General features: G+C 41.7%; 2 protein-coding genes across 2 annotated transcripts in view; both read left to right on the top strand.

The window, feature by feature from the left end:
• KIF15 (kinesin family member 15) overlaps positions 1-19,848 on the top strand; it is a gene marked incomplete at both ends in the record, with an annotated part of 53,577 nt that extends 33,729 nt beyond the window's left edge. The window contains 19 exons of the mRNA XM_084247404.1: positions 38-235; positions 2,626-2,733; positions 3,804-3,909; positions 4,699-4,864; positions 6,672-6,822; positions 7,018-7,103; positions 8,076-8,145; positions 8,749-8,835; positions 9,408-9,512; positions 10,280-10,402; positions 12,095-12,241; positions 12,945-13,046; positions 13,325-13,489; positions 14,187-14,293; positions 15,939-16,011; positions 16,438-16,475; positions 18,666-18,831; positions 19,086-19,217; positions 19,786-19,848. Coding sequence (XP_084103530.1) covers positions 38-235; positions 2,626-2,733; positions 3,804-3,909; positions 4,699-4,864; positions 6,672-6,822; positions 7,018-7,103; positions 8,076-8,145; positions 8,749-8,835; positions 9,408-9,512; positions 10,280-10,402; positions 12,095-12,241; positions 12,945-13,046; positions 13,325-13,489; positions 14,187-14,293; positions 15,939-16,011; positions 16,438-16,475; positions 18,666-18,831; positions 19,086-19,217; positions 19,786-19,848 — 2,193 coding nt within the window. The remainder of the gene's footprint in view (positions 1-37; positions 236-2,625; positions 2,734-3,803; positions 3,910-4,698; positions 4,865-6,671; positions 6,823-7,017; positions 7,104-8,075; positions 8,146-8,748; positions 8,836-9,407; positions 9,513-10,279; positions 10,403-12,094; positions 12,242-12,944; positions 13,047-13,324; positions 13,490-14,186; positions 14,294-15,938; positions 16,012-16,437; positions 16,476-18,665; positions 18,832-19,085; positions 19,218-19,785) is intronic.
• A 1,646-nt stretch (positions 19,849-21,494) lies between these two features.
• On the top strand, positions 21,495-24,797 carry TMEM42 (transmembrane protein 42; the record flags this gene model as incomplete). Its single annotated transcript, XM_084247597.1, has 3 exons — positions 21,495-21,784; positions 23,857-24,003; positions 24,657-24,797. The coding sequence occupies exons 1-3, from the start codon at positions 21,593-21,595 to the stop codon at positions 24,795-24,797; spliced, it is 480 nt and encodes a 159-aa protein (XP_084103723.1). The 5' UTR covers positions 21,495-21,592.
• Positions 24,798-25,025: the final 228 nt, after the last annotated feature.

Raw genomic sequence — 25,025 nt, 5'->3', positions numbered from 1 at the left:
TGCTGATATTGTTTTTTTAAATAATTTTGTACTGCAGATTATAACTACGCCAACCAAAGCTTGTCAGCTTTGGTCTCGACCAGTTTCCAAACTAAGCCCTGAAATGGGAAGATTTGATTCTGTATGCACTTCGAATTATGGCAAATTAGATAATGATATCTTAAATGAGCCAGTGCCACCTGAGATGAGTGAACAAGCTTTTGAGGCCATTTCTGAAGAACTGAGAATGGTGCAGGTAAGATTTAGGTTTAGAAAAAAATACATGTTTATTTAAGCAGTTTTTTCTTTCATCATTTTAAGGCTATAATTTGTAGTTTTCAAACTCTTTTAGTATTAAAATCATCTTTTATGAATAGGTATGTAAAGGTTCCTGGCTTGGAAACCAGCTCACTCTTGTTCTTTTAACTTACTCTGGGATCTTTTCCAAGTCACTCTCCAATCTCCTTGGGCTTGGTTCTCTTGCTATATAAAGTGACCAGTTTGCACTAGCTTTAAGTTCCAGAACTTGTTTATATTGCACAGTGCTGTGCTGCTAAAGAAAGTTAAAATGGTTAAAAGAATTTTAGTCACATCAAAATTTAGACTACTCTTGCTGTACTTGAAATAACATGTGAAATTGATTGTCTCAGTTCTGCTAGTCTGGCAGTTGAAATTTTTTCCCATTGTCCAAGTTCCCAAAACTAGTCCTTTCCAGGGCAGGAAGGCCTTTCTGGTGAAATTGTTACACCTTGGTGGACTTGCACAATCTTGGCGGGGCTCTTTGTCTTGAACCCAAACAAATTAAGGACATGGGCCACAGGGGATACGCTCAGGAGGATTTATTAGTGATAGGAACAGCTCCCTGCAACAGAGAAAGAAACCCCTTTCCTTGAGAAAGGGGTTGCCAGCTTGCAATCTAAATCTAAGGGTACTTATACTGTTTGTTGTAAACTGGCTCTGCTAAGCTGCTACATTGTATGGTTGCCACTTTGCCCACATTCTCAGGAGAGAGATGCTTCCCTTCTCTCTCAGGAAGGGACACAGACTGCCACAAACAGGTGGTCTTCTCTGCATGTTTTGCCACTTCCGCAACCTTTTTTTTTCTTTACTGGTAACTTTCCCCTTGTCTGTTACTGGGGTCACTTCGTAAGAGGGAAAGGGGAAGTCCCAGGTCCCCTGTCCCACCCAAAGAAGGGTGGAGCTGGTCAGGGAGGAGTAGCCAGAGAGGTGGCTGGGAGAAGGAAGAGGATGGAGAGCCAGAAGGAGACCTGGAGGAGGCACATGAAGCAGAGAAACATGTGAAGAAGCTGTACTTGCTTCTTGGTCCTGGGTGAGAGTCCCTTGGGGAGGTTAACAGTGGCAGCGCTAATCTTGATTTTGATTTTGCTCCTGCTGTTGGAGATGTGCTAAGCCCCTTTTGCCCCTTTCCTATGGGTCCCCACCAGAAGGTGCCATAGCCTGTGGCAGGCCTTCGGGCCTCAGTGCCCCTGCTTTGGGCCAACCCTATTTGGTTGGGCATTTACTCACGAGGGGATGTGGGGATGGTTAACATCGGGTCCTTGATGTGGAAACTATATTCTTTGTCTTTTCCTTTTCTTCTCTTTTTTATACACTAATTGTATGAAAGTTCTTTTCCATTAAAAGTCTAATGCACTAGATTATATTTTGTCTTGATGCGGCAATGGCAGAACTATTTAGAGCAGGCAGGTTTGGGGGTTCTCATCCTACCCTGTAATACCTTTATCCACAGCATGTTCTCAAAATCATTATGCAACCCTGAGGAAACTTCTCAGAAGCTGTAAGATAACTCCATGAGTTAAGGCAGGCTTTTAATTTTAATCATTTTTTTCCTTTGTGTTTTAAATTAGCCACTTTGACAGACTACAAGTGGAACTCTGAAAACTGAGAAGTCATTAGTGTAGTCTTTTTTTTTCTGGATGCAATCTAATCTTTGATACCTTTGTCCATAACAGGTTTGAAAACTGCTTTTATTTTTTTTTAAGATTTATTTATGCATAGGGCCTCCCCGGTGGCGCAGCGGTTGAGCGCTGGGTTGAGAAGCTGCCCGTAGCTTCCCGCAGCCTCTGCAGCGCCGGTTCGATCCCCGGCTGCTCCCCGGCCACCAGAGGAGGGTCCCACATGGCGCGCAGACCTCTCCTGCCGCCCTCTGCTCCCCTCAGCAGTGTACTTCGGTTCTTCTGCCTGCTCTGCTCCCCGCTCTGGCTCTGGTGAATTCTCTCACCCTCCCGCGCTACTGACTGTACCCAGTGCTTGTATAAATAAATAAATAAATCTTTAAAAAAAAAAAAAAAAGATTTATTTATGCATATAAGAACTGGGGTACAGGCCAGAGGTGTGGGGGTGAGAGGATTCACCAGAGACAGAGTGGGGAACAGAACAGGCAGACTGACTGAAATACACTGACTGCTGAGGGGAGCAGCGGGTGAGCCAGGTGGGTAGCTGCGCCATGTGGGTAGCTCCCTGGCCAGGGATTGAACTGAGGCTGTGGATAGCTTCACAGTGCTGTACTTAACCCCTTGCGCCACCAGGGAGGCCCGAAGCTGCTTTTTTTAATGTAGAGGAAATGGTAGAATGTTTAAGTACTCCAGTTTAATAATGTTGATAGCTGAAGGCTTTGTGTTGCAGGAACAAATGAGTGCCCTTCAAGTGAAGCTGGATGAAGAAAAGCATAAAAACCTAAAGCTTCAGCAGCACATTGACAAAGTGGAACATCATTCTACACAAATGCAGGAGGTGAGTCAAGAGCACGGCCCCAGTGGGCCTCCCCTGGTGGCGCAGTGGTTGAGCGCTGGGCTGCAAGGCTGCCCGCAGCCTCTGCAGCGCCGGTTCATTCCCTGGCTGCCGGCAAGGGTCCCACAAAAAAAAAGAGCACAGCCCCAGAAAAATGTATGAAACATCCTCGCAGTGAGTGTTACAGGAGAAGTGGCTTCCCAAAGCCTCAGGCAAGGTTTAGCTCAGGTGTATTCTCTTCGTTCTTTTTCTTTTTCTTTTTCTTTTTTTTTAAAGATTTATTTATATATGTATACAAGAACCGGGGAACAGAATAGGCAGATTGACTGAAATACACTGCTGAGGGGAGCAGCGGGCGAGTCAGGAGAAGTCTGCTGCGCCATGTGGGTATCTCCCTGGCCAGGGATCAAACTCGTGCTGCAGTAGCTGTGGATAGCTTCATAGGTTGTGTCTTAACCCCTTGTGCCAGCAGGGAGGCACCTCTACTTTGTTTCTTTGCAAACTGCTTTGGTAATGAGACAGACAGGCATCCCTTGCTTGAATTCTTTTTTTTTTTTTAAAGATGTATTTATTTTATACAAAACTGGGGTACAGGTCAGAAGCGCGGGAGGGTGAGCGAATTCGCCATAGTGGGATGCAGAACAGGCAGAGGGACCAAAGACACTGTTGAAAGGAGCAGCGGGTGAGGCAGGAGAGGTCTGCTGCGCCATTCGGTTTCTCCTTGGCTGGCGGGGAATTGAACCAGCGCTGCGGAGGCTGCGGACAGCTTCGCAGCACGACGCTCAACTGCTGTGCCACCGGGGAGCCCCCTCGCTTGAGTTCTGACCCAGTTAGTCTGTATTATCATTGGACCCTTTCCTGTTTGTTGGAAAGAAAGGAAGAAGAATGCTCCAGGTCCTTTTTTGGTTATCTTCACCATAGCTCTTGGGAGAGACCAATTTTCTTCTGGTCTGAGGCCTTAAAAATAGATTTTAAAAACAAAACCAAACTAGATTTTGAAAACAGAAACAATGATTTGGAGTGTCTAAACATGCCAGTGTTATATTTCCAGTAAATTTACTTCTTTTCCAAAGCTTTTTTCATCAGAAAGAACTGATTGGACCAAACAGCAGCAAGAGTATCTTTCACAGTTGCATAATCTTGACAACCAGCTTCAAGACACTCAAACTAAGAATGACTGTAAGTTTGAATAGTTGGTGCTTTGTACCCTGAATGAATCTAGGAGCTTTTTACTCATATTAGGAAACATGATCCTTATGCTTTTGGTTGTTTTCTGTGGTTTATTTTTTAAATTATATGACCAGACTAGTTTGCCTGTCAGTGGTAATAGTTATAGAGCATGAGGGTATTTTTCGCTTGACTGCTCACAAACAGATGTTACAGATGTTTGCTGAAAGTATTAACACTACTTTGATTGACAATGAAGTGTTTTGGGTTCATGTGATAAGTAAAGTTTTAATACTTACAAAACTTAGATGTGGGAGTAGCATTTGCTTCCCAGTTGTTTCCAGTGTATGTCTCCTTTCTTCAAGATATTTGATCTAAAAAGTTATCTAATTTAATTCTAGTTAGAGTTTCTTTAGTAGTCTAGAGATGCTTCACCCGTATTAGAAAGTTCTGGTGCATTTCTAAGAGCTATTTCAATACGTAAGGTCACTTAAAATCTGTTAAATGTTTTGATTTTTTTTTCTTTTTTGTTAAGATTTTTGATGTACATTCTACAGGAGAAATGTAGAAAGTTGAGTGACCTGTGGGATGTATAACTTCCCTTTTTGGTAGAAATATACCAAAAACCAAAATAGGAAACCCAGTGCTCCTGGGTACCTACCACTTGTTTAACATTGTTTCTTCAGATGTTATCTTCAACTTGTTTTTGTTGATTATATGAAGAGTATCAATTTTATTTGCCTGCTTTGTAAAAAATATATGTAAGGAAACCATTGAAGATTTATTTTGTTTGTTTTTTAGTTTTGAAAAGTGAGGTGCATGACCTTCGAGTAGTTCTTCATTCTGCAGACAAGGAGCTATCTTCTGTGAAATTGGAGTATAGCTCATTCAGAGAGAGTCAGGAGAAAGAACTCAGTGGCCTTTCTGAAAGATACGTGCATATACAGCTTCAACTAGATAATGTCAGGTACTGTTGCCTGATTGCCTATAACCCAGGGCTTCTTGAAGTGCTAGTGCTATAAACTCAACTCAAACTAGTTAAACACACAAAAAGATAATTTATTGGCCCACAATATTGGGAAGCCCCTGATGTGATTTTGATTTTAGGGACAAACTAGATTAAGCCTCAGACAATATTGTCAGTGCTTATACTTATATTCTCACTCTCTCCACTGCTTCCCTTCTCTGCTCCCCTATCTGTATTGACCTTATTCTCTCCTAGTTTATGGACCTTCTTCTGTGTCTCTGGGAACACATTGCCTGACAGCTCCATATACTGGATCCCAGCATAGCAACCCCTGTAAAGGAATCCTGTCAACACACATCAATCCCAGGGAAAATTTGAATGTGTCATCTGCTTATCTTTGGACTAGTCACTTAACAGGGCTTGAGAGTGTATTGTTCCAACCTAGTTTTGTGCCTGTTCCAGAGGGAAAAGTGGGTTTTTACTAGACGAAGAGACATTATGAAGTTGACCAAATTAACATTTGATCACCACTGTCCACAATAATACTCCAGAAGGTAGCTGGTTAATCACGTGCTGATAATCTTGAAACACTGTAAGATGTTAAGTTATTTGTGTGTTCACTGTTTTTTTCTTACTAATTTTAACATTTTGTATCACATAATGAAAAACATTTTGTGTTTTGGGTACTATTTCATGATTCTATGGCAGTAATTTAGTAATGGACATTTGGATGTGATAATGCGTGACTTGTCATTTGAGAAAAGGTGCTTAGTAAGCAACTATTGAATTTAATTTAAAAAAATTTTTTTTTTTAGAGATTTATGTATTTATGCATACGAGAGCTGGGGTACAGGCCAGAGGTGTGTGTGTGGGGGGGGTGTGTGTGTGAGGATTCACCAGAGACAGAGTGAGTAACAAAATAGGCGGATTGACTGAAATACACTGATGAGGGGAGCAGCGGGTGAGACAGGAGAGGTCTGCTGCACCTTTGGGTCACCTCCCTGGCTGGGGATCAATGCTACAGTGGCTGCAGAATAGCTTCATAGTGCTGTATCTTAACCCCTTGGGCCACCAGGGAGGCCCCTATTTATAACTTAAGCAACTAATTTATACCATCTGCTCCTGCTCTGCTTTGAGTTAGTAAAGCAGGTAGATCTGTATCTAATAACCTTCTTCATGTAAGCTGAGACATCTGATTTGGATGGTATAGAGATCAGATTGATGACTAGTTCTTGACTGAGCTCTGGGTGTTTGGGCATATCACAGTTGTTGAGGAGGGGTGCAAGAGGATGGTAGTCAAAAAAGCAGTGAATAATCACGTGAATTACAAGATAGTTCTATGCCAAGGAATTTTTCTTTCTTAGATGGAATCCACATTTGCTATCTTAAAAAAAAACTTCCTAGAGTAGGGAAAATATGTGACAGATGGAGTTGAACTACCAGTGAAACTAAATTACTGGCCATTCCCTAGCTTACATGAAGGTTAGGTCCGTTATTCCCTAAGTGAGTCTTACTGCCAACAGTTGCTTATCAATAAAGCATGGCTGGCTGAAACTTGGGGGGAAAGAGTGAGGAAGTATTTGGCTGTTGTCTGCTAAGCCCACCTGGTTTGTCCCATTCCTCTCTGGAAAGTATGACTGGCACATTTATGCATCATGGACATTTCACAAGTTCGTGAGGAGCTTTGTTTCAGTCAAGGCTTCTGTACATTGGGAATAGTCTGTAGATGGGATAAATTAAACTACAAATAGTCGAACTAGCCTTTAATGTTTATATTAACCATTGTAAAAATGTTTTTCTGATAAAGATTTGAAAATGAGAAGCTTCTTGAGAGCAAAGCCTGCCTGCAGGATTCCTTGGAGAATTTACAAGAAGTAATGAAGTTTGAAATTGACCAACTTTCAAAAAACCTTCAAAACTGCAAAAAAGAAAATGAAACTCTGAAATCTGATCTGAATGTAAGTTTGGAAGGGTTGTTGGTGGATTTGGCCTGGAAATGTGTTCACTGGAGTGATGGGCAAGGGTTGTTTGGACCTCTTCCTAGATCCTGTACTGATCTACAGTGCCTGCTGCATCAAAAACACCGTGTATATTGGTTGACTGCTTATTACCAGTAATGATCACTTAAAATCTAATATGACTTTGTCTTTTAGAATTTGGTGGAGCTTTTTGAGGCTGAAAAAGAGCGCAATAACAAATTATTATTACAATTTGAAGAAGATAAAGAAAACAGTTCTAAGTGAGTGCTATTTATCTTTTCCGTTAGTTGACTAGAATATCATTTACCACCCCACCCCTTTCTTTACAACAGTTTTCTTTTAAAAAAAAAAAAAAGCATTCAAGATAAAGATCAAATTCTTCTGTATAAAGTTAGTTTGTAGAGAACTTAATTTTTCAGAACTTTCAGTAGCTAACTATGGCCTTTTTTAAATGATTAGCTATTGCTGGTGATCAGAACTCAGGACTTTCTATGGCACAGTCTGTATGAAAAGAGGACTTCTCATTGTTCCTTTTATTATTGAAAAGTGGATACTGATTTTTTTTCTGTCTCTATCATTCTTTTTCTAGCTATTCCCCTCTGCTCCACCCCCTGTCCCTTAAAATGAATGCTGTTGTCTTCCCTTCTTTCCAAGTTGTTTTCCTTGGTGATCACTGTTAGTCTCTTGCTCTTAGTCAACAGGATGATTATTACTCTAATGAAAAAGATTTTTTGTTCAATAGATACTAAAAGAGTTCTTACTATGAGGCAAATTTTCTTCTAGGCCCTGGGATACTGGTGAATACATATCATGGATACATGTACCTAATTGAGAAACATAATTAACATTTAGTCATTCATTCAAACACTTAGTGATATCCAACAAACTGGCAATGTTCTATAAATTACAGTATTTAGAGGTGTTAACAGTGAACAAAACATCCCTATTCTCTTTCTACCTCAGAGAGATAGGGAATGAATGCTATATCTGTTAGGGGCTCCTAAGTACCCTAAAGAAAAAGAAATTTGTGGCACAAAAGTGGGTTCTCATTAAATAACTGTGAAGAAACAGTTCCAAGTTAACAACCCCCTGCTGAAATAAAATGCCCACCACCAACTATGTGCCTAATAAAGTGCAGCAGCATTGCGTTGAATCTCTTCTGAGATTAGAAGAGATTGAATAGACTCAGTTCCGTGAATGAAATAGAGTAAAAGATAATTTTTCTCTTCCAGAGAAATCTTAGAAGCTCTTGAGGTTGTACGTCAGGAGAAGCAGAAAGAGATGGCCAAGTGTGAGCAGCAGGTAAATGCTGTGTGTGCTGACTATAAGGTGTGGGCTGTGTAACTTTTATTTTATTTTAGTTTATTATAAAAACTGTTTCAACTTTCAGGTGTTGAAAATGGTAATAAAAATATGGAATTTTGGGGTGATTATATCTTTTTTTTTTTAAAGATTCATTTATTTATGCATACAAGAACTGAGGCACAGGCCAGAGGTGCTGGGGGTGAGAGGATTCACCAGAGACAGTGGGGAACAGAACAGGCAGACTGACTGAAATACACTGCTGAGGAGAGCAGTGAGTGAGACAGGAGAGGTCTGCTGTGCCATGTGGGTAGCTCCCTGAACAGGGATTGAAGCCATGCTGCAGTGCCTGCGCATAGGTTCATAGTGCTGCTACTTAACCCCTTGCGCCTCCAGGCAGGCACTGGTGACTGTGTCTTTCAATTCTTGTTTTTGTAATTCTCGGGTGGCTATAATAATAATTTGTTGGTGGTCTCCCCATAAATGTTATTTTCAAATGTTATACCTGGTGTACACGGTATATGAAAGGCAGATTTCAGTTTTTTCATCATGTACGTATTGTGTGCGTAGTTTATGATTTAATTTTTTTCTGGTTTTCCATAGATGGCAAAAGTACAGAAACTAGAAGAGACTTTATGTGCTACTGAAAAAATAATCAGTTCTTTGAAGAAGTCTAGAGATACTGATAAGGTAGGAAGAGGTTAAAGCTACATCCCTCTACATTGTCTCTATAAATGCATCTTTAACAGTCTCCCAGGGTGACTGATAGCCAGCATTTCTGCATGCATTTAAGCCTTGCTCATCCAAGGTAGCTAGAGTATGTATTTTTTTGTATAATTCTCCATGTAACTTCAAGACCATAATATTTCCTCACTCTGATAGCAGTGTTTCTAAAACTCATTCTGCCCCTAAGTAGTATGCTGCTAGTGCCACCCTTTCTTGTTACCTCTGAGTCCCATGGTACAAATTCTCAAGTCCCTGTTGTTTAACTAGAATAATAAAAAGAATATGTATGTGCAAATAATAAAATTAGCTATAAATTCCTTATTTGTATACTTCTTATTCATTCATTAAAACTAAAGTAATTGATTAAAATGGCATAAGGCCATTAAAATGTAATTTGGTAATAAAGTAATGTGACATGATATTTTGCTAAATTAAAGTTGACTTCTGATGTCTTTAGGAAAGATACATGATTTCTAATTTGAAAGTGGTCCTCTCAGTGTCCTTGGATATGAAGATAATGTTTCTGTCCTTGTCAGGAAGTTGTAGCTGATCTCATGAGCCAGATCCAGGAGCTAAGAACGTCAGAGAAACAGAAAACAGAAACAGTAGACACTCTGAAACAAGAACTGAAGGACATAAATGTAAGTTCTGTTACCAGCAAGACCGTAAATTTGAGCATGAAGCACTCTTCACAGGCTCCACCAGAAAAAAAGATTTTGTAGTCAAATAGGCTTGGAAATATTAGTTAAAGCTCAGCAGGTTTCTGTATTTGCTGGACTTGTGGTATTCTTATGTGGCAACGTGCAAGTAGCCTGTAGGCTGCAGAATTCTCAGATTTCCCTAACCTGAGGTAAGCTCTATGCACTACTTGTGAATTGCTGATCAGAAACAGACTGCTTGTTGCCTGTGATAGTTAAGTTTATGTGTTGTACTTACTTGAAGAGTTACATTCAGACACATTCATTATATGGAAACAGAGGTTGTTTTTCCATTATTGGACTTTATTTTTTCTTAACATACTTATCACTTTGCTGTTTATTTTTCCTGGATATATCTAAGTTTATATGTAGCCTGGATATATATAAATGTTGATGCTTCCTCCTTCACTTTGGGCCAAGATGAAGCTTTTTGTCAATGTTCCTCGCTTTTCTGTACTCCACATTTATTTCTGGATGCTGTGTCCTGAGAAGGTTGACAAAACCAGATGTGTTTCACTGATACCATGGGACTTCTCCACTTCTTTACTGTTCACACATTGTTCTTCTGTTACTTCAGTTAACAAGTATTTATTGAATTGTGTTATTCTGGTTATCACGTTGGAACTAAGACTCATACTTACGTTATTTTAATCTGAATATAAACAAATAATAAAGCAGACAGCTCATGTGTCATGCCTTCTTTTCTGCAGTGCAAATACAATTCTGCTTTGACTGACAAAGAAGAGACCAAAGTGTTGGTTAAGAGGCAGGAAATGGAAATTCTGGATCTGAAAGAAAGCCTTAGACTGAGAATACTCTCTGAGGACATTGAGGTAGATGGCTCTTTACTTGTTATCATGTGTGTGGAGATTATTACTAACTAAATTCAGGATTTTTTTAAGGGAATAAGTCATTTTCCCTAGGTCATGAGGCAATTAATAACACTGAAATTGTCATTTTATTGATTTAATTTGTTTCTGTTCATTTTTGCTGACACCATGCTAACTCCCTATAACAGACCCTCTTTGGAAAGGGGAGCAGGGTGGAAACTGCATTTCCTGGGAAGTAGCGGTAGCAGAGGGAGTGATGGAAGGACTAGTTACCAGGTGAACTCTGGGTAACCACTTGTATTCTAAAAAAATTAAGAAGTACTATCATATCTTCAAAATTTAAAATTTCAAGCAACACACATTCCTTCCAGAGCTATTTTAGGCAAATTCTACATGTCTTTAGTTTTCCCTTTTTTCACAGATGATATCCCACTGTGTATACTGCGTGGCACTTGCTTTAGAAATAAGGTTTTTCTTGCTAAACTGTTCTACCCATGAAACAAATTCAACAGATATTTATTTATTCATTCATTAGTTCATTCATTCTTCAAATTCAACAAATATTTATTAAGCCCAAATACCATACACTCTGAACCTGGCTTGTGATTTGGGAATGGAAGGATGATAGAAACGCTGTTATTTACCTCAAAGTATACAATCAAGTTTAAGACATAGCTGTAACAAAGAAGCACAGAAAAGGGAGGGAGGGAAGCAATTATGCTTAGAGAATTCCATGGAGCTTCCCAGAGGTGATAGTATTTGTACAAGACTTTGCTTGGGAGGGAAGTTTGGCAGCTGTGAATGTTTCTGGAGTGTCCTCAGCAAGAGGATCAGTTGGGTGTAATGGGCTGGGGGTGCAAGAGCTGAGGTTGTGTGTGACACACTGAGCCTGTGTATAAAGGCTCTTGAGGAGGATCAACTGTATCTTAAGGAATTGAGCAAGGTAGATTTTAAGTCCAAGCAGAAGGCCTGGAACTTGATCCCAACCAGTAGTTCTAGTGGAAATTAATGGGTGAGATAAAATTGAGAAGTGTTTCAGAACAATAGTTGACCGCTGTTGGTATCCAAAATTGGATAGGTGCAGTGCAGGAGGAAGCAGTCAGTGGATGCCAGTTTTCACCTAGGTAAATATAAGTGGTTCTGTGTACATCTAAGAGGTGGAAAAAATATAGAGACCTGGGGAATGAAATCATTTTATGCATGCTGCTGGATAGGTGGTATACTCAGTGATTTGTATTTATATCCTCCTGTATCTTAGAAAGGATTTGAAATCACTAACACACAATGTAGGAAGGTAAAAATTGAACTAAATGAGTCAAAGGATAATAAGAGTAGGGAAATAAGTTATTTGGTGCATAGACCTTGGTATTAGACCACTAAAAAGTTGAATTGTGGCTGATTACCTTGTGAAAGTTATATTTCTCTCTGTTGTACCTCATTTGTCACAGTTTTAAAGTAGAGCTAACATACTGTCACATAAGGTGTTGTGAAGATGAAACAAGGCAATAATACTTGGAACGTGTTCACAATACTGCTTGGCACCTTATAAGTGCTCAGTGTATGTCTTTAGTGTGAGCCAAAAATGACAGTTTTACTTTCAAACTTCCTTAACGTTTAAAAAAATCCTACATAGTGATGTTTGCAGAGCCTTCTTGGAGACCCACAATTAAGAAATTCTTCTTTGTCTTCTATCAGAGAGATATGCTCTGTGAGGACCTGGCTCATGCCACTGAACAGCTGAACATGCTTACTGAGGCCTCAAAAAAGCACTCTGGGCTACTGCATTCTGCTGAGGAGGAGCTTTCCAGGAAGGAAGCCCTGATCCAGGAACTTCAGCAAGAGGTAAGATGCAGGAAAGCAGATGGAGAGGGTGGGGCAGGAAGAATGATGCATGACTGAGGTTGTCATGTGTGATGGGCCTTGCCTCAGCTAATCTGTGTACAAAGGGGTGGGTTATCTGGGTACTACACTGCAGGTCTTAATGACTTGGTTGTTCACATGAGTTCATGCTTGCTTAGCTGCCCCTCTGCCTACCTCCACAAGCAAGTTCTAATCACTATGGTAAGGTTGTGATTGATTTTTATTGTTCTTTTGGCTATTTTGTATTTTTCTTAAAACCTTTTATTACCTCTGGAGCTTAAAAGGGAAGGCTTATTTTTATAAAAATGTAAATTGTCATATAAAGGAAGATTAGTATAATTAGTAGTAACTAAGTTATACAGCTACAAAAGGCAACCCTAGATTTCGTATTACTTTAAAATAATTGTTTTGCAGAAAGGAAATGGAGGCATGATGTTACCTGACTTTATGCATACAATAAATAAAACAATATGATTTGAGATAAAAATACATATGTAATCATTTATGAAAATTGTTGAGATTTGTTATTTTAATAATTTACTGCTTTTTGAATTTATCTGTTCCTGAAAAAATAATGTAAACAGCTTATTTCCATGTAGCTTGGGAAGCTTGTCTGTTCTAATTGGACCATGTGCCTCATGTTATTTTTCTAACTTGTAACCTAACATCTATTCCATTTCCCCAGCTCAACCAAAAGAAAGAAGAAGTAGAACAGAAAAAGAATGAATATAACTTCAAAATGAGGCAGCTGGAACATGTGATGGATTCTGCCGCCAAGTATCCCCAGGTACTTTTCTGAGAAGTACATTTCACAAGGTATAGTTTTATGAGTGATAAAAGCTTGGAAATTACTAGACTGTAGCTTATGGAAAAATATTTTCACTAATATGTTTTTTGCTTTTCACTTGGTAAGAAGATACTAGCTTTTTATTTTTTTACTTGAAAAAAGAACATACTAGCCTGAGTATTATTTATGTGCTTGGCCATTTACATTTAAAATGAAATCTTATATAGCATGACTTAATTGGGTATTTGGATAAGATTTTATTTTATTTTATTTTTAAGAGTCCTAAAACACCACCTCATTTTCAAACGCATTTGGCAAAGCTTCTGGAAACACAAGAACAGGAAATAGAAGATGGAAGAGCCACTAAGATTTCTTTGCAACATCTCATAACAAAGCTAAATGAAGAGAGAGAAGTCAAAAATGCTGAAATCCTCAGAATGAAGGTAATTGGATAATTTTTTTTCAAGAAATTATGTAAGCAGTATCCTTCAGATTACTGAGGAGACAATTCAAACAGCACAGAACTTAAGGATGGGCAAAGAAAAGTGTTCTCTGACTGACCTTTGTTATTTATTTAAAGCAACTCTTAGTGCGCTGCTGTCAGACATGTGGATGTTCCCCACAGCCACATGATTGGCATGATTTTGGTATTTAGGAAAAATTGGGTCAGGTTAAAAGAAATCAAGCAATAGATAAGCACAAGTAGGTGAGAAAAAGACTGCTTGTAGTCAAGTATTTCTTCTGGATAGTAATGCTATGATTCAAGTTAGGATCCAATTAAATATTTTCAGAGGTGGGCTGTATTTTTTTTTAATTATTTTGTTTTGTTTTTTAAGTAGAATATTTTAAATAGAATCAAATAGAACATTTACCAAAGCAGACACATTTTGTCATCTTTTCTCAAAGATTTAAAGGAATTATTTTGTGTTAATAAGGGATGGTTTAAGACATTGAGGGTATGACCCTCTAGACCCATAGAGCTAGTAGTAGTTGATTGCTTTTCTGCTGAGCCTCAGTGTAGTGTCCTGAGCATAGGAGGAGCTTAAAAGAAGAAAATTTGTCTCAGTCATGGCCTTGGGGAATAGAATCACCCCTTCTATAATGCGTTTTCTGAAAAGACGTGCTTTGATGTGTTATTAGGAGCAGTTGTGTGAAATGGAAAACCTACGCCTGGAAGCTGAGCAGTTAAGAGAGAAAAACTGGCTCCTGCAGGGTCGTCTGGATATTAAAAGACAAAAGGACAACAGGTTAGAACAAGCCACCCGAACTCTGTGAATAAATCTTGGCCTACGTAGATTAAATTGGAGTCACAGCGTGCATGTTGCTCCCCCTTATCTAGAAGATAATCCATTGGTTGCTTTTGCAACCTATCTGATGAAAGTATTGCTTTTTCCAAAGTGGGAGAAGGAGGCATTCAGACTTGCCTGCTCTGTTAACCTCTGCATTGTTGTAGAACTATGGAAATGAATCGAACCAAATTGTCTATTTCTATTTATAAAAAGGGAGCAAATAAATACGGCAACAAGACATGGTTCGAGAGGTCCTGCAGGCAAAAGGTTCTGCAGAAAAGGGAAGAATTTCCTATCAGTTGGTTCTGCTTCATGATTCATGGTCCAAGGAAAGCCCCTGAGCAGCAGCTCTGGGTTGAGGTTTTGCCCTGTGTGTTCCGGCTTCAGCTCAGGCAGTTTCCTATTAATAGTTGCATTTGCTCATGGCACAGTTGTAGTGTCGGGGCACCCACTCTCAGCCAGGTCCTGTGTCTGACACTTGAAAGTGTTGTGACTTTGAATACATTTGTAAATCACTAGATCTTCTGTTTTCTTGGCAATTAAATGAGGAAAATGATAACTCCCTTACAAGTCTTATTATTTTAAAGACTAAAAATAATAAGATGCTGGCTACAGTGTTTGGCAGAGGGGAGTCACTTGGTAGAGGGTGGTCTTTCAGTTTATGAGGTAGAGTTATAGTCCTGCCTTTTGTTGACTTTCTGAGTGAACGTTGGAGTTGAGTGTGTCCTATCACATCATGTAGTGAGTTGAAGTGACTCAAAAGGGATTTGTATTTGCATTGGAGGCCCTGACTTAATCTGGCTTCCCAGGTCAGGGGTATCTGCTGTCCATACTGTTGCCAGAAGGTCTTTAACAACAACCTTCCCATTCATGCCTCTCCCTGTCCAGAATCAGCCCTGAGATACACTGCCCAAACCCTAAATGTGACAACAGATATTTGAGGGTCGTAATGGTAGCGATGCCAACAATCTGTATTTAAATGCCAACAATCTATATTTAAATCTTTATTTATTTTAAAAGATTAATTTATTTATTTATACAAGCACTGGGTACAGTCAAAAGCGCAGGAGGGTGAGAGAATTCACCAGAGCAGAGAACAGAACAGGCAGACTGACGAAATACACTGCTGAGGGGAACAGGGGGTGAGGCAGGAGAGGTCCACTACACCCAGCAGCCGGGGATCAAACTGGCACTGCAGAGGCTGTGGGCAGCCTCACAGCCCAGCGCTCAAAGGCTGCACCACCAGGGGAGGACCTACACATTCCTCTTATTAAAGCCTTTTATTTAGTGTTCTTTCTTGTTAAGTTAGTTTGAGCATGGAATATTGAATGTTTCCAGATCATTTATAAAGCTACAATTTAAAATACTTTATCTCATAGCCTCATGCCTCTTACATGAGGATCCAGTCCATATAGAACATTGGGGAAGTGCCTTATTTCCTCCCCATGCGTTGATCATGTTTATCACCTGTGCTGACTTGACCTAGTCACCACTGAGTTAGTTTCCTTTATACAACTTGACATTGCTTCACATGAAAGATGAGAAATTGATACTTGAATACACTTGACAGTGCCTCCCCATCTTCCCTTCTTCATCTGTACAGTGAGCAGAATCATCCAGACAGTCAACAGCTGAAGAGTGAACAAGAAGAAATGATCAAAGAAAGACTTGCTAAGGTTTGTTTTTAACATAATTGTTTCTTGTTTGAAAAATACTTTTTATATTTAGCATCTATGATTATATATTTTGGAAGTAATTTTACTATTAGAATTTCTTTTTTCTGTATTCCTACTGTTCAGTATTTACTGCCAGCATTTAGACATAGTTGAAAATTAAGAATGAATTTGTCATCGTGCTTAGATGGTGAACCTGCTGCTCAGAAACTCAGAATTCTCACTTAGCAGCCAGGACCAGTGCCTCTTAGGCCTTTGGGGGCACAGTGCTGCAAGGCTCCCATGTGTGTTTACCTGGGATTGTGGAAAAAGATGATGACTTAGTTGATTTTACTACCACGAGGGAGAGTAGACTATTTTCTGTCTTTTTTTAGCAATGTTATTTAAGAACTTAAGCCATTTTTTCTTTTTGCTTTTGTCTTTCTGTAGAATAAATTAGTTGAAGAAATGCTGAAAATGAAGGCAGAGTAAGTATACTATTTTGCAGTACGAGTTGTTGATCTTGTCTTTATTCTCCTTCAGTAACATGTGAACATGCTGTTTTTAAACTAATATTTACAAAATTATTTTCTTAAATACCATTTGCTAAAGGGGCATTTAAAGGGGGTTCTTTAAAACAAAACGAAACTTAAGGGCCAAAAAAAACTTAGCTTCCCTTAAGGAAGTGATGGTTTTCTCCTCCTGAACAGAGAACAGTATAACTGCCTAGGTCTCCCTTTTCACTTCTGGTTTCCTCTGATTTAAAACCTTGAGACCCATAGCTCAATCCTCTGCTTTCTTAGGGTGGTGGTCTGGGTCTCTCTGTTGTCTATAGATGAATTTATTCATTTAGTTTTCATGTTTATGTAATCTTGTAAATAACCTATTTCTTTTGACAAGTTAAAGTATCATTTCTGTTCAAAATAAATAAACTGGTTAGTATTACCAAATAAAACGATAAAACACTGGAAAGATAATGGGTTCTCTGGCTAGATACTCATCAGGAACAGACAGTTTTGCTTGTTTTGTCTCCTAAAAGAATTTTGAAACACTGAGTATCCTAAAGCACATTTTTTGAAGTAGACTTTATATCTAAAATATTTCATTATAGGTTTAAACTGCTGCAAAGGATAGAAATTTTGGCATACTGAAAATAGTGCCATCTGAAAATAAAGTTATGGTGTTCTTTTCAAAGTATATAACAGATTTGCTACTTTCTAAGCAAAGTAAAATTTTACATTTTTGGTTTTTCCTTTGAAATTGAGTCTGTTTTATGCTGCTCAGAATTATATCTAATTTAATGTATTATTTCAAAGTTTTGGTTACCCTATTATGCAACTTAGCAATGAAAACATGTATATAAAGGGAATTAATTTATAGAGGTTTATTGTATTGATGACTTGAAGCATTATATTTCTTTTGGATTGAGTTCTCATTACAATTACTGTTAATCAGAGTATCCTAAATTTTGTATTGTAAATTTTTTTTTTAAGTATCATACCAAGTAACATTCTGATACAAGTGCATCTCTGTGCATTTTATCGTAATGCTTTTTCTTTTTTAAGCTCATTATTTTGCTATAATTAATTATAGAATGAGATAGTATCCAACATTAATTCTTTTTTTTTTTTAAGATTTATTAGTTATGCATATAAGAGCTGGGTGTAGGCCAGAGGTGCGGCGTGGGGGTGTTGAGAGGATTCACCAGAGACAGAGTGGGGAGCAGAACAGGCAGATCTACTGAAATATACTGCTGAGGAGTGAGACAGGAGAGGTCTGCTATGCCATGTGAGATAGCTCACTGGTGGAGATCAAACTCATTGATCAAATGATTGCTCTAAGGTAGGGAGCACTGGACAGACCATGCAGACTATAATACTTAAATTACATTTACTCCAAGTGGGCTTAACCTATGTTTCCTTTCTGAATTTTCATTATCTAATAAATGGTTTGAGGAGTTTCCCAAAATGAAAGTTTTGAATAAAACAAAAATTAAAAAAATAAAATATGTGGAGGGGTTAAAGTCTCAGTGCTATCAAGCCAACCGCTGTGGCCTGAGTTTGATCCCTAGTCAGGGACCTAACCCACGTGGCGCAGCAGACCTCTCCTGTTTGACCTTCTGCTCCACACTCTGTCTCTGGTGAATCTTCTCATTTCCTGCACCCCTGGCTTACACCCCAGTTCTTGTATGCATAAATAAATAAAAGTATTAAAAATATATATCTGGGGCCTCCCAGGTGGTGCAGCGGTTGAGCGCTGGGTTGCAAAGCTGCCCGCAGCCTCTGCAGTGCCGGTTCAATCCCCAGCTGCTCCCCGGCCACCGGAGGAGGATCCCACATGGCGCGCAGATCTCTCCTGCCGCCCGCTGCTCCCCTCAGCAGTGTACTTTGGTCCTTCTGCCTGCTCTGCTCCCTGCTCTGGCTCTGGTCAATTCTCTCACCCTCCCACGCTTCTGACTGTACCCAGTGCTTGTATGTATAAATAAATAAATAGATCTTTAAATAATAATAATAATAATAATATATCTGCATCTCATTATCTTCCTGTGCTAGTAGTAGTGGAGGGCTGAGTATTAATGATATTTTAAAATCAGGATTCTGGGCTTGGGTGAAAACTGTCTATTGAGTGTTGTTTTATAATTGTGTTCCTTTGGAATAAAGTGATATTTACTCTTATAGCCTAGAAGAAGTCCAGAGTGCCCTTCAGAACAAAGAGATTGACTGCCTTAGAATGACTGAGGAAGTTGAACGGACCAGAACTTTGGAATCTAAAGCATTCCAGGAAAAGGAACAACTTAGATCAAAGCTCGAAGAGCTGTACGAAGAAAAGGAAAGAACATCCCAGGTATGTTTGCGTGTCCATTTTTCGTGTGTACTGAGGACAGGTGAATTAATGGGCCAGTCAGCATAAGGCTCTTTTACGTGCTTGGATGACCTGGGTTCAGTTGCTCTAGCACATGCAGATGCATGTGGTCATGAAAGCTGGGAAATGGGGCTCTGTCTCTCACTGCCTATGCTCTTGAAGTCATGAAATACTTTCATTTTAAAAGAAAAATAAAGAGAGCTCATTCTTCCTTTCCTGGTTTGATTTACCTGCAGGAGATGGAAATGTTAAGGAAGCAAGTAGAATATCTTGCTGAGGAAAACGGAAAGTTGGTAGGTCACCAAAACTTACATCAGAAGATTCATTATGTAGTGCGGCTGAAGAAGGAGAATGTCAGACTTACTGAGGTAAACTTTGAAAATTTTTCTAAATTATTGTTTTAAAATAATTATTTAATTTAAATTTAATTTTTTTAAAGATTTATGTATTCATGCATAGAAGAGGTAGTCCAGAGATGCAGTGGGTGAGAGGATTCACGAGAGACAGAGTGGGGAGTAGAACAGGCAGATTTACTGAAATACACTGCTGAGGGGAGCAGCAGGTGAGCCAGGAGAGGTCTGCTGTGCCATGTGGGTCACCTCCCTGGCCAGGGATTGAACTCGTGCCGTTGTGGCTGGTGGTAGCTTGATGGTGTTGAGACTTTAACCCCTTGAGCCACCAGGGTGGCCCCTTAAATTTAATTTATTGAATCACTTAACTGCTTTCTTCTGGGGACTTACTTAAGTTCAGTTACTGCTATTCCAAGCATAATTCTATCAGGTTACTATCTATGCACATCAAATTATTGTTTTAGGTTAAGTAGCTTAGAAATTGAAATTGTGGTCTTAATTTGAAAAATAAAGTAAATGTATGCTAGTAATATGCTCTCATCCTGTAAAAATTAGAGCCTTGATTTTTTTCTTTCTTAATTATCAGGAGACAGAAAAGTTGCGTGCTGAAAATGTATTTTTAAAAGAAAAGAAAAAGAGTGACTCATAAGAATCCCAGGCATCAACTTATTTGGAAAAATTCTTGTAAAAGTAAGATGCCCACCCTTGCACACTTAGTGGAGCTGAATTAGACTGTGATTATTGATTAAATGTGTGTTTGTGGGGGACGGAGGGTGATGGCAGACCCTTAGGTTTCTGATGACCGTTCTGCATCCACTTACTTCCTATGGTCAGCAATTTGTTGTTAAGAGGCTGCTACCCCATTTCAAGACCTTAAACCAACTGTAAATAATGGGAAACCTTTGCTTTTTTAAAATAAAATCTGTCGCCAAGGTTTATAGTGGACAGTGGCCTGATCATTTTTTCCTTAGATACACCAGAAGCTCTAACAATATATAGCAATTCCTCAACTTGCAGTAAGGTTGTACAGCATGTATGAAAAGCAAACTTGTCAATATAAAATATTTTTGTATTTCTATTTTATTCTCATGAGCATTTTTTATGATTGTAAATATGGCCATTTTTCAAAATGTAATTCTTCTAAAAATAATAAAGTGGTTTATACAGTTCGTTTATTAGTTCATTTAATGAACACCTACCATATGCCAGGGCACTGACCACCAGAGAACAAAGCAAGCAAAAATCTCTGCCCTCAAGGAACTAACATGTGTGTCAGCACCTGTTACTTGTTATTGTAATATTCCATTGGATGGACATCTGACATTTAATTTATTCACCATTTGATGGACATTTGAACGATTTGCAGTTAGAGGCTGTCATGAAAAATGCTGTCATAAATATTTGTGTAGATCTGGGTGTGGACATAGATTTCCTGTCCCTGGAGTAATCGGTGGAGTTGCTGGGTCACTTAGGAAGCATGTATCTAATGTTTTAAGACACCGCCAAACTGTTTTCCAAATGTGCCATTTGTCTTTCCCACCTCAGAGTGCTCCAGTTTCTCCACATCCTCACCAGCACCTCTTACAGTCATCTAGGTGGGTGTGTAGTGGTATATCCCGTTTTACTAATCATATGAACACTTGATTATGGACTACTCAGCAATTAGAGATAAGCTGATACATGCTGCAACATGGGTGAACCTCAGACATGCTAAGTGAAAGAAGCCAGACCCCCAAAACCTATTATTGTGTGATTCCACTTAGGTGAAATGTCCAGAAAAGGCAAAAAGATAAAGGTGGCGGTATGCATCTGGGCCCTTTGATTTGTCAGAAGCCCTGACCCCAGTCCTCTGGCCTTGTTAACCTGGAGGTTTCTACTGCCCTCTGCCGAAGCCTCTCTCCTCCGATTGATCACATCCCCATTCCGCGCTTCTCAAGCTGAAAGGTGCAGTTGATCCCTAGCGGTCTTGTTAAAAAGCAGATTCCAAAAAAAAAAAAAATAAATAAAAAGCAGATTCCGATTCAGTGACCTGGGTTGTGGCCTGGGATTTGGTATTTTTAACAAGTTCTAAGGGGAAGCCAATGACGAACCACACTGGAATGAAGTTTCAAGAACGGAACCTCCTGGGCGGCCCAGTTAACGTTCTGCAACAGCCATCACAGCACCACGGAGGCCTCCGACCCGGGTCCCAGCGTGCTCCCGGGCAAATTTGAACCCGACACAGGAGGCCTCCCACCGTCCCAGTCGCCCACTCCCTTTGAGGCCACCATGGAGGCCGAATGGGCCTCTCTGCTCACGTGAGCGTCTCGTCACGTGAGGCCGCTGTCCAATCGCGGGGCGCGCTCAGCCCATCGGCGCGCGCGGCGGGCGCCCGGAGAGGTGGCGGCGGCACCATGGCCTCGAGCCCGCTGCCCTCGGGCGGCGCCGTGTCCGCGGCCGCCTACCCTGAAGCCCCTGCCGCGTTCCCCCTGCACCTCCAGGCGGGCGCGATGCGGCGCCGCTTCCTGGGCGTGTTCAACTGCCTGTGCGCCGGCGCGTTCGGGGCCGTGGCCGCCGCCTCGGCCAAGCTGGCCTTCAGCCGCCAGGTGGAGCCCGGGGCGCTGCTGCGGGCGGGCGGGCGGGCGGGCGGGGGGCCGGGCGGGGAAGGGGCTCTGCGGACCCCGGGGCGGGGCGGGGCTGGGGGAGCAGGGCGCCGCCTCCTCTCCACCGGTCGCTTGGGCCGGGTGCCCCGCCCCGGCGCCGCTGTCAGCTGGGCCGGGAGAGCCTTCCTCGATGCTAAACCAAACCTTCACCCAGTGTAGGCGGTAAGAGACGTCGGGGACTGAGGCCTCTTCCCTTACCAGGGACCTAAAATCTGTCCTTCGGTTGGGCTAGTTCGCTCTTGGGGAAGACGCACATCTCCTACATCCACTCTCTACCTCTCATTTTATGCCCCTTGTGCCTGAAAATTTCTCTCCACGTGACTCAAGGTGAGACGCCTGTTGCCCATTTTACTCCGTAATTAACGGGTGTTATGAGAGACCTACTTTGCTGTCAGGAAAGTGGGGATTTTGGGGTACCCTAGGTATAAGGGAAGAATGAGAGAAACGGTGTGGATATTTCCCTGATGTTGAGACTTTTTAACTGCCTCCCCACGTCTGCTAGGGAGCACTTCACCAGGCCCTGCAGAGCCTTTAGCCAGCTTGGGCTTGTTAGAGCGGCAGGCCAGGGTTAGCCGCTACCCCAGATAATGGGCTGATTCCTTAGGTTTATACCTAATTAGAACTAATCCAGTGGGAGCTGCAATGCTTGAGATTGGCATCCTGTTGGATGTCACTTGAATTAAGTGATCCAGAGCCAGATAAGTGACTGAGCGGGTCTTTTCAGTTGTGCACCAGGCTCTCAGCACTACTATAAAAAAGGCACACAGGCTGTACAGTGCTTTTGTGCAAATTATAGGGCGATACACTTAAAACATTGTTTATTTAGCTGCTGGAAAACTGTTACAGGAAATAAGAGTTTGATGTTTAGATAGGCACAACCCCCAGCAAGCAGCCCTATCCCAATCAGGTTTCTAATTTAGAACCAAGCAAGGCTGCCTGCATATCCTTAGTGTTGGAGGCTTTTGAAGATTCTCTTCTCTCAAGCCTCTCCTTTCAGAAAGGAAAAAAAAAAAAAAAAAGAAAAAAAATCTGCAAGTTCTCCAAGTGAGTCCTGGGACCTCCAGGCCAGCAGCCTCAGGTGGTTTTCCCCAGGCAAGCTGTGTCCTGGTTCAGAGCAAGAGCCACATTGCCTGGGGTTGAATCCTGTCGCCTCCCACCAGCCCTGCACTTTAGGCAAGCTGCGGGATACTTCAGTTTCTTTATCTGTGAAATGAAGTTCATGAATGCATGAGAATGCACTTAGAAACCTCAGCACAGGGCCTCCCTGGTGGTGCTGGTGCCTGAGCGCAGCACTGTGAAGCTGTCTGCAGCCTCTGCAGTGTAGGTTTGATCCCAGCTGGGCGGTGAGAATTCCACATGACTCAGCAGACCTCTCCTGCTTCGCCTGCTGCTCCCTTCAGCAGTGTATTTTGGTCACTCTGCCTGTTCTGTTCCCTGCTCTATCTCTGGTGAATCCTCTCACCGCCCCTCCACTGCGCATCTGGCCTGTACCCCAGTTTTTGTATAAATAAGTAAGTCTTTAAAAAAAAAAACAAACCTCAGCACAGGGCCTGGCTCGAGTAAGAGCTCTCAAATACCCAGTAGGACATGAGTGTAGCCTGTGCAGGTTGGCAGGAGACATGACCAAGTCATGTTTTGCCTGACCCCAGGAAATGAGGACTTGGCCCCTGATTGACTCCTGCTAAACACTGAATAACAGATACTTGACCCTCAGGGATTGCTTTTTGAGAATCAGTCATTGTGGAACCAAAAAGGTAAATACTGATTATAGATTAGCATTTTCCTTCTGCCCAAGGTCTCATGGCCAGCAAGATGGCCAAATAAGTACCTCCTCTCTGTTTAAGCTATAAAGCAGGTTTCTGCCCACTGAGGGTTCAGTGAAGTTCTGTGCAGGAAAACTAGGGACCCCCCAGGCTGTGGAGGGATCTCAGTGGGGCCTGGGTATGCTGTGAGGGGGCTGCAGGTCGTACTACCTGGGCTGGTGGGTAAGGCTGCAGTGACACTTTCTCCTGCAGGTGAACGTGGGCTTATGCATCATAGGCATTGTTATGATGGCCACCACCAATTCTCTGATGTGGACATTCTTTAGTCGGGGCCTCAGTTTCTCCATGTCTTCGGCCATAGCATCTGTCACAGTGACTTTCTCAAACATCCTCAACTCGGTAAGTAGCCTGAGGGTGTGGGTGTCCTGTCTCAAACCTGGGTTCTGGGAGGGCACTTTTCAGATAGAAGAAAGGACAGAGGCGGGGAGCAGAGGTGGGGCTGTGACATAACCCCTGCTCTCTGGCCCTCTAATCTCTCAAACATGGAGGAATTCTCAAATTAGGTGGGATTGAAATTCAACTGTTAAAAACCTACCTGTTCGCCATTCCTCTGGACTAGAGCCTTCATCTGAAGTCCCGTGCAGACTAGGGGTCTGTGAACTCCAGCCTGAGCTGGAGGGTTGAGGTCGATCCCTCTGGTGGTCTGAGGTCAACCAGACAGGGTTGAACCCTCTCTGCCCTGCAGTTGAGGGAGGTGGGCATGGTGGCCCAGGTCTGGTCACCAAATGCTAGGCATCAGCTGCCAGGCTTTGCTGGTCTCGCTCTTTGCACTTTGCTGGGGTCCAATGCTGTGAGGAAGGGACCCTTTTGGCTTGTACAGGTGAGACAGAAATGAATAGAGTGATTTGCTGAAGGTGATCGCTGGGTTTTATGCTCAGAACTTATAGCTCCCTTCGGGTCTCCCTCGGGGGGCAGTCAGCCGCTGGGGAGTGAGTGTGTCCCCGCTCACCACCGTCGAGTCCCTGGGGCTCACAGCTGTCTCTGTCCTGCAGGCCATGCTGGGCTATGTGTTGTACGGAGAGTGCCAGGAGGTCTTGTGGTGGGGAGGCGTGTTCCTCATCCTCTGCGGACTCACCCTGATCCACAGGACTTTCCCTCCAGTCTGCAAGACCCTTCCACACAAGCGCCAGTAGCCCCGGGCGGCTGGGCGGACCAGCTGGAAAGACGGACGGGCCTGATGCTGTGTTGGCACGTGGGGACCGCCGTGTCCTAGGGTGATCCGACCCTCAGCCAAGGCGAGATGCTAAACTGGCCAGGCCTTCAGACCAGCCCTGCGCCCCAGGGAAGCGGGCCTGTAACCCAGCGGCCTGAGGGCGGATAGCACTGGCTTCTGTAAGGGAGGTGCCACCACTTGGCTGCGC

This window comes from Talpa europaea (assembly GCF_964194135.1).
Source record: "Talpa europaea genome assembly, chromosome: 11".
In the NCBI taxonomy this organism is placed as follows: Eukaryota; Metazoa; Chordata; class Mammalia; order Eulipotyphla; family Talpidae; genus Talpa; species Talpa europaea.
The sequence above is the reverse complement of the archived record's forward strand: the minus strand, read 5'-3'. Positions and strand labels throughout refer to the sequence as shown.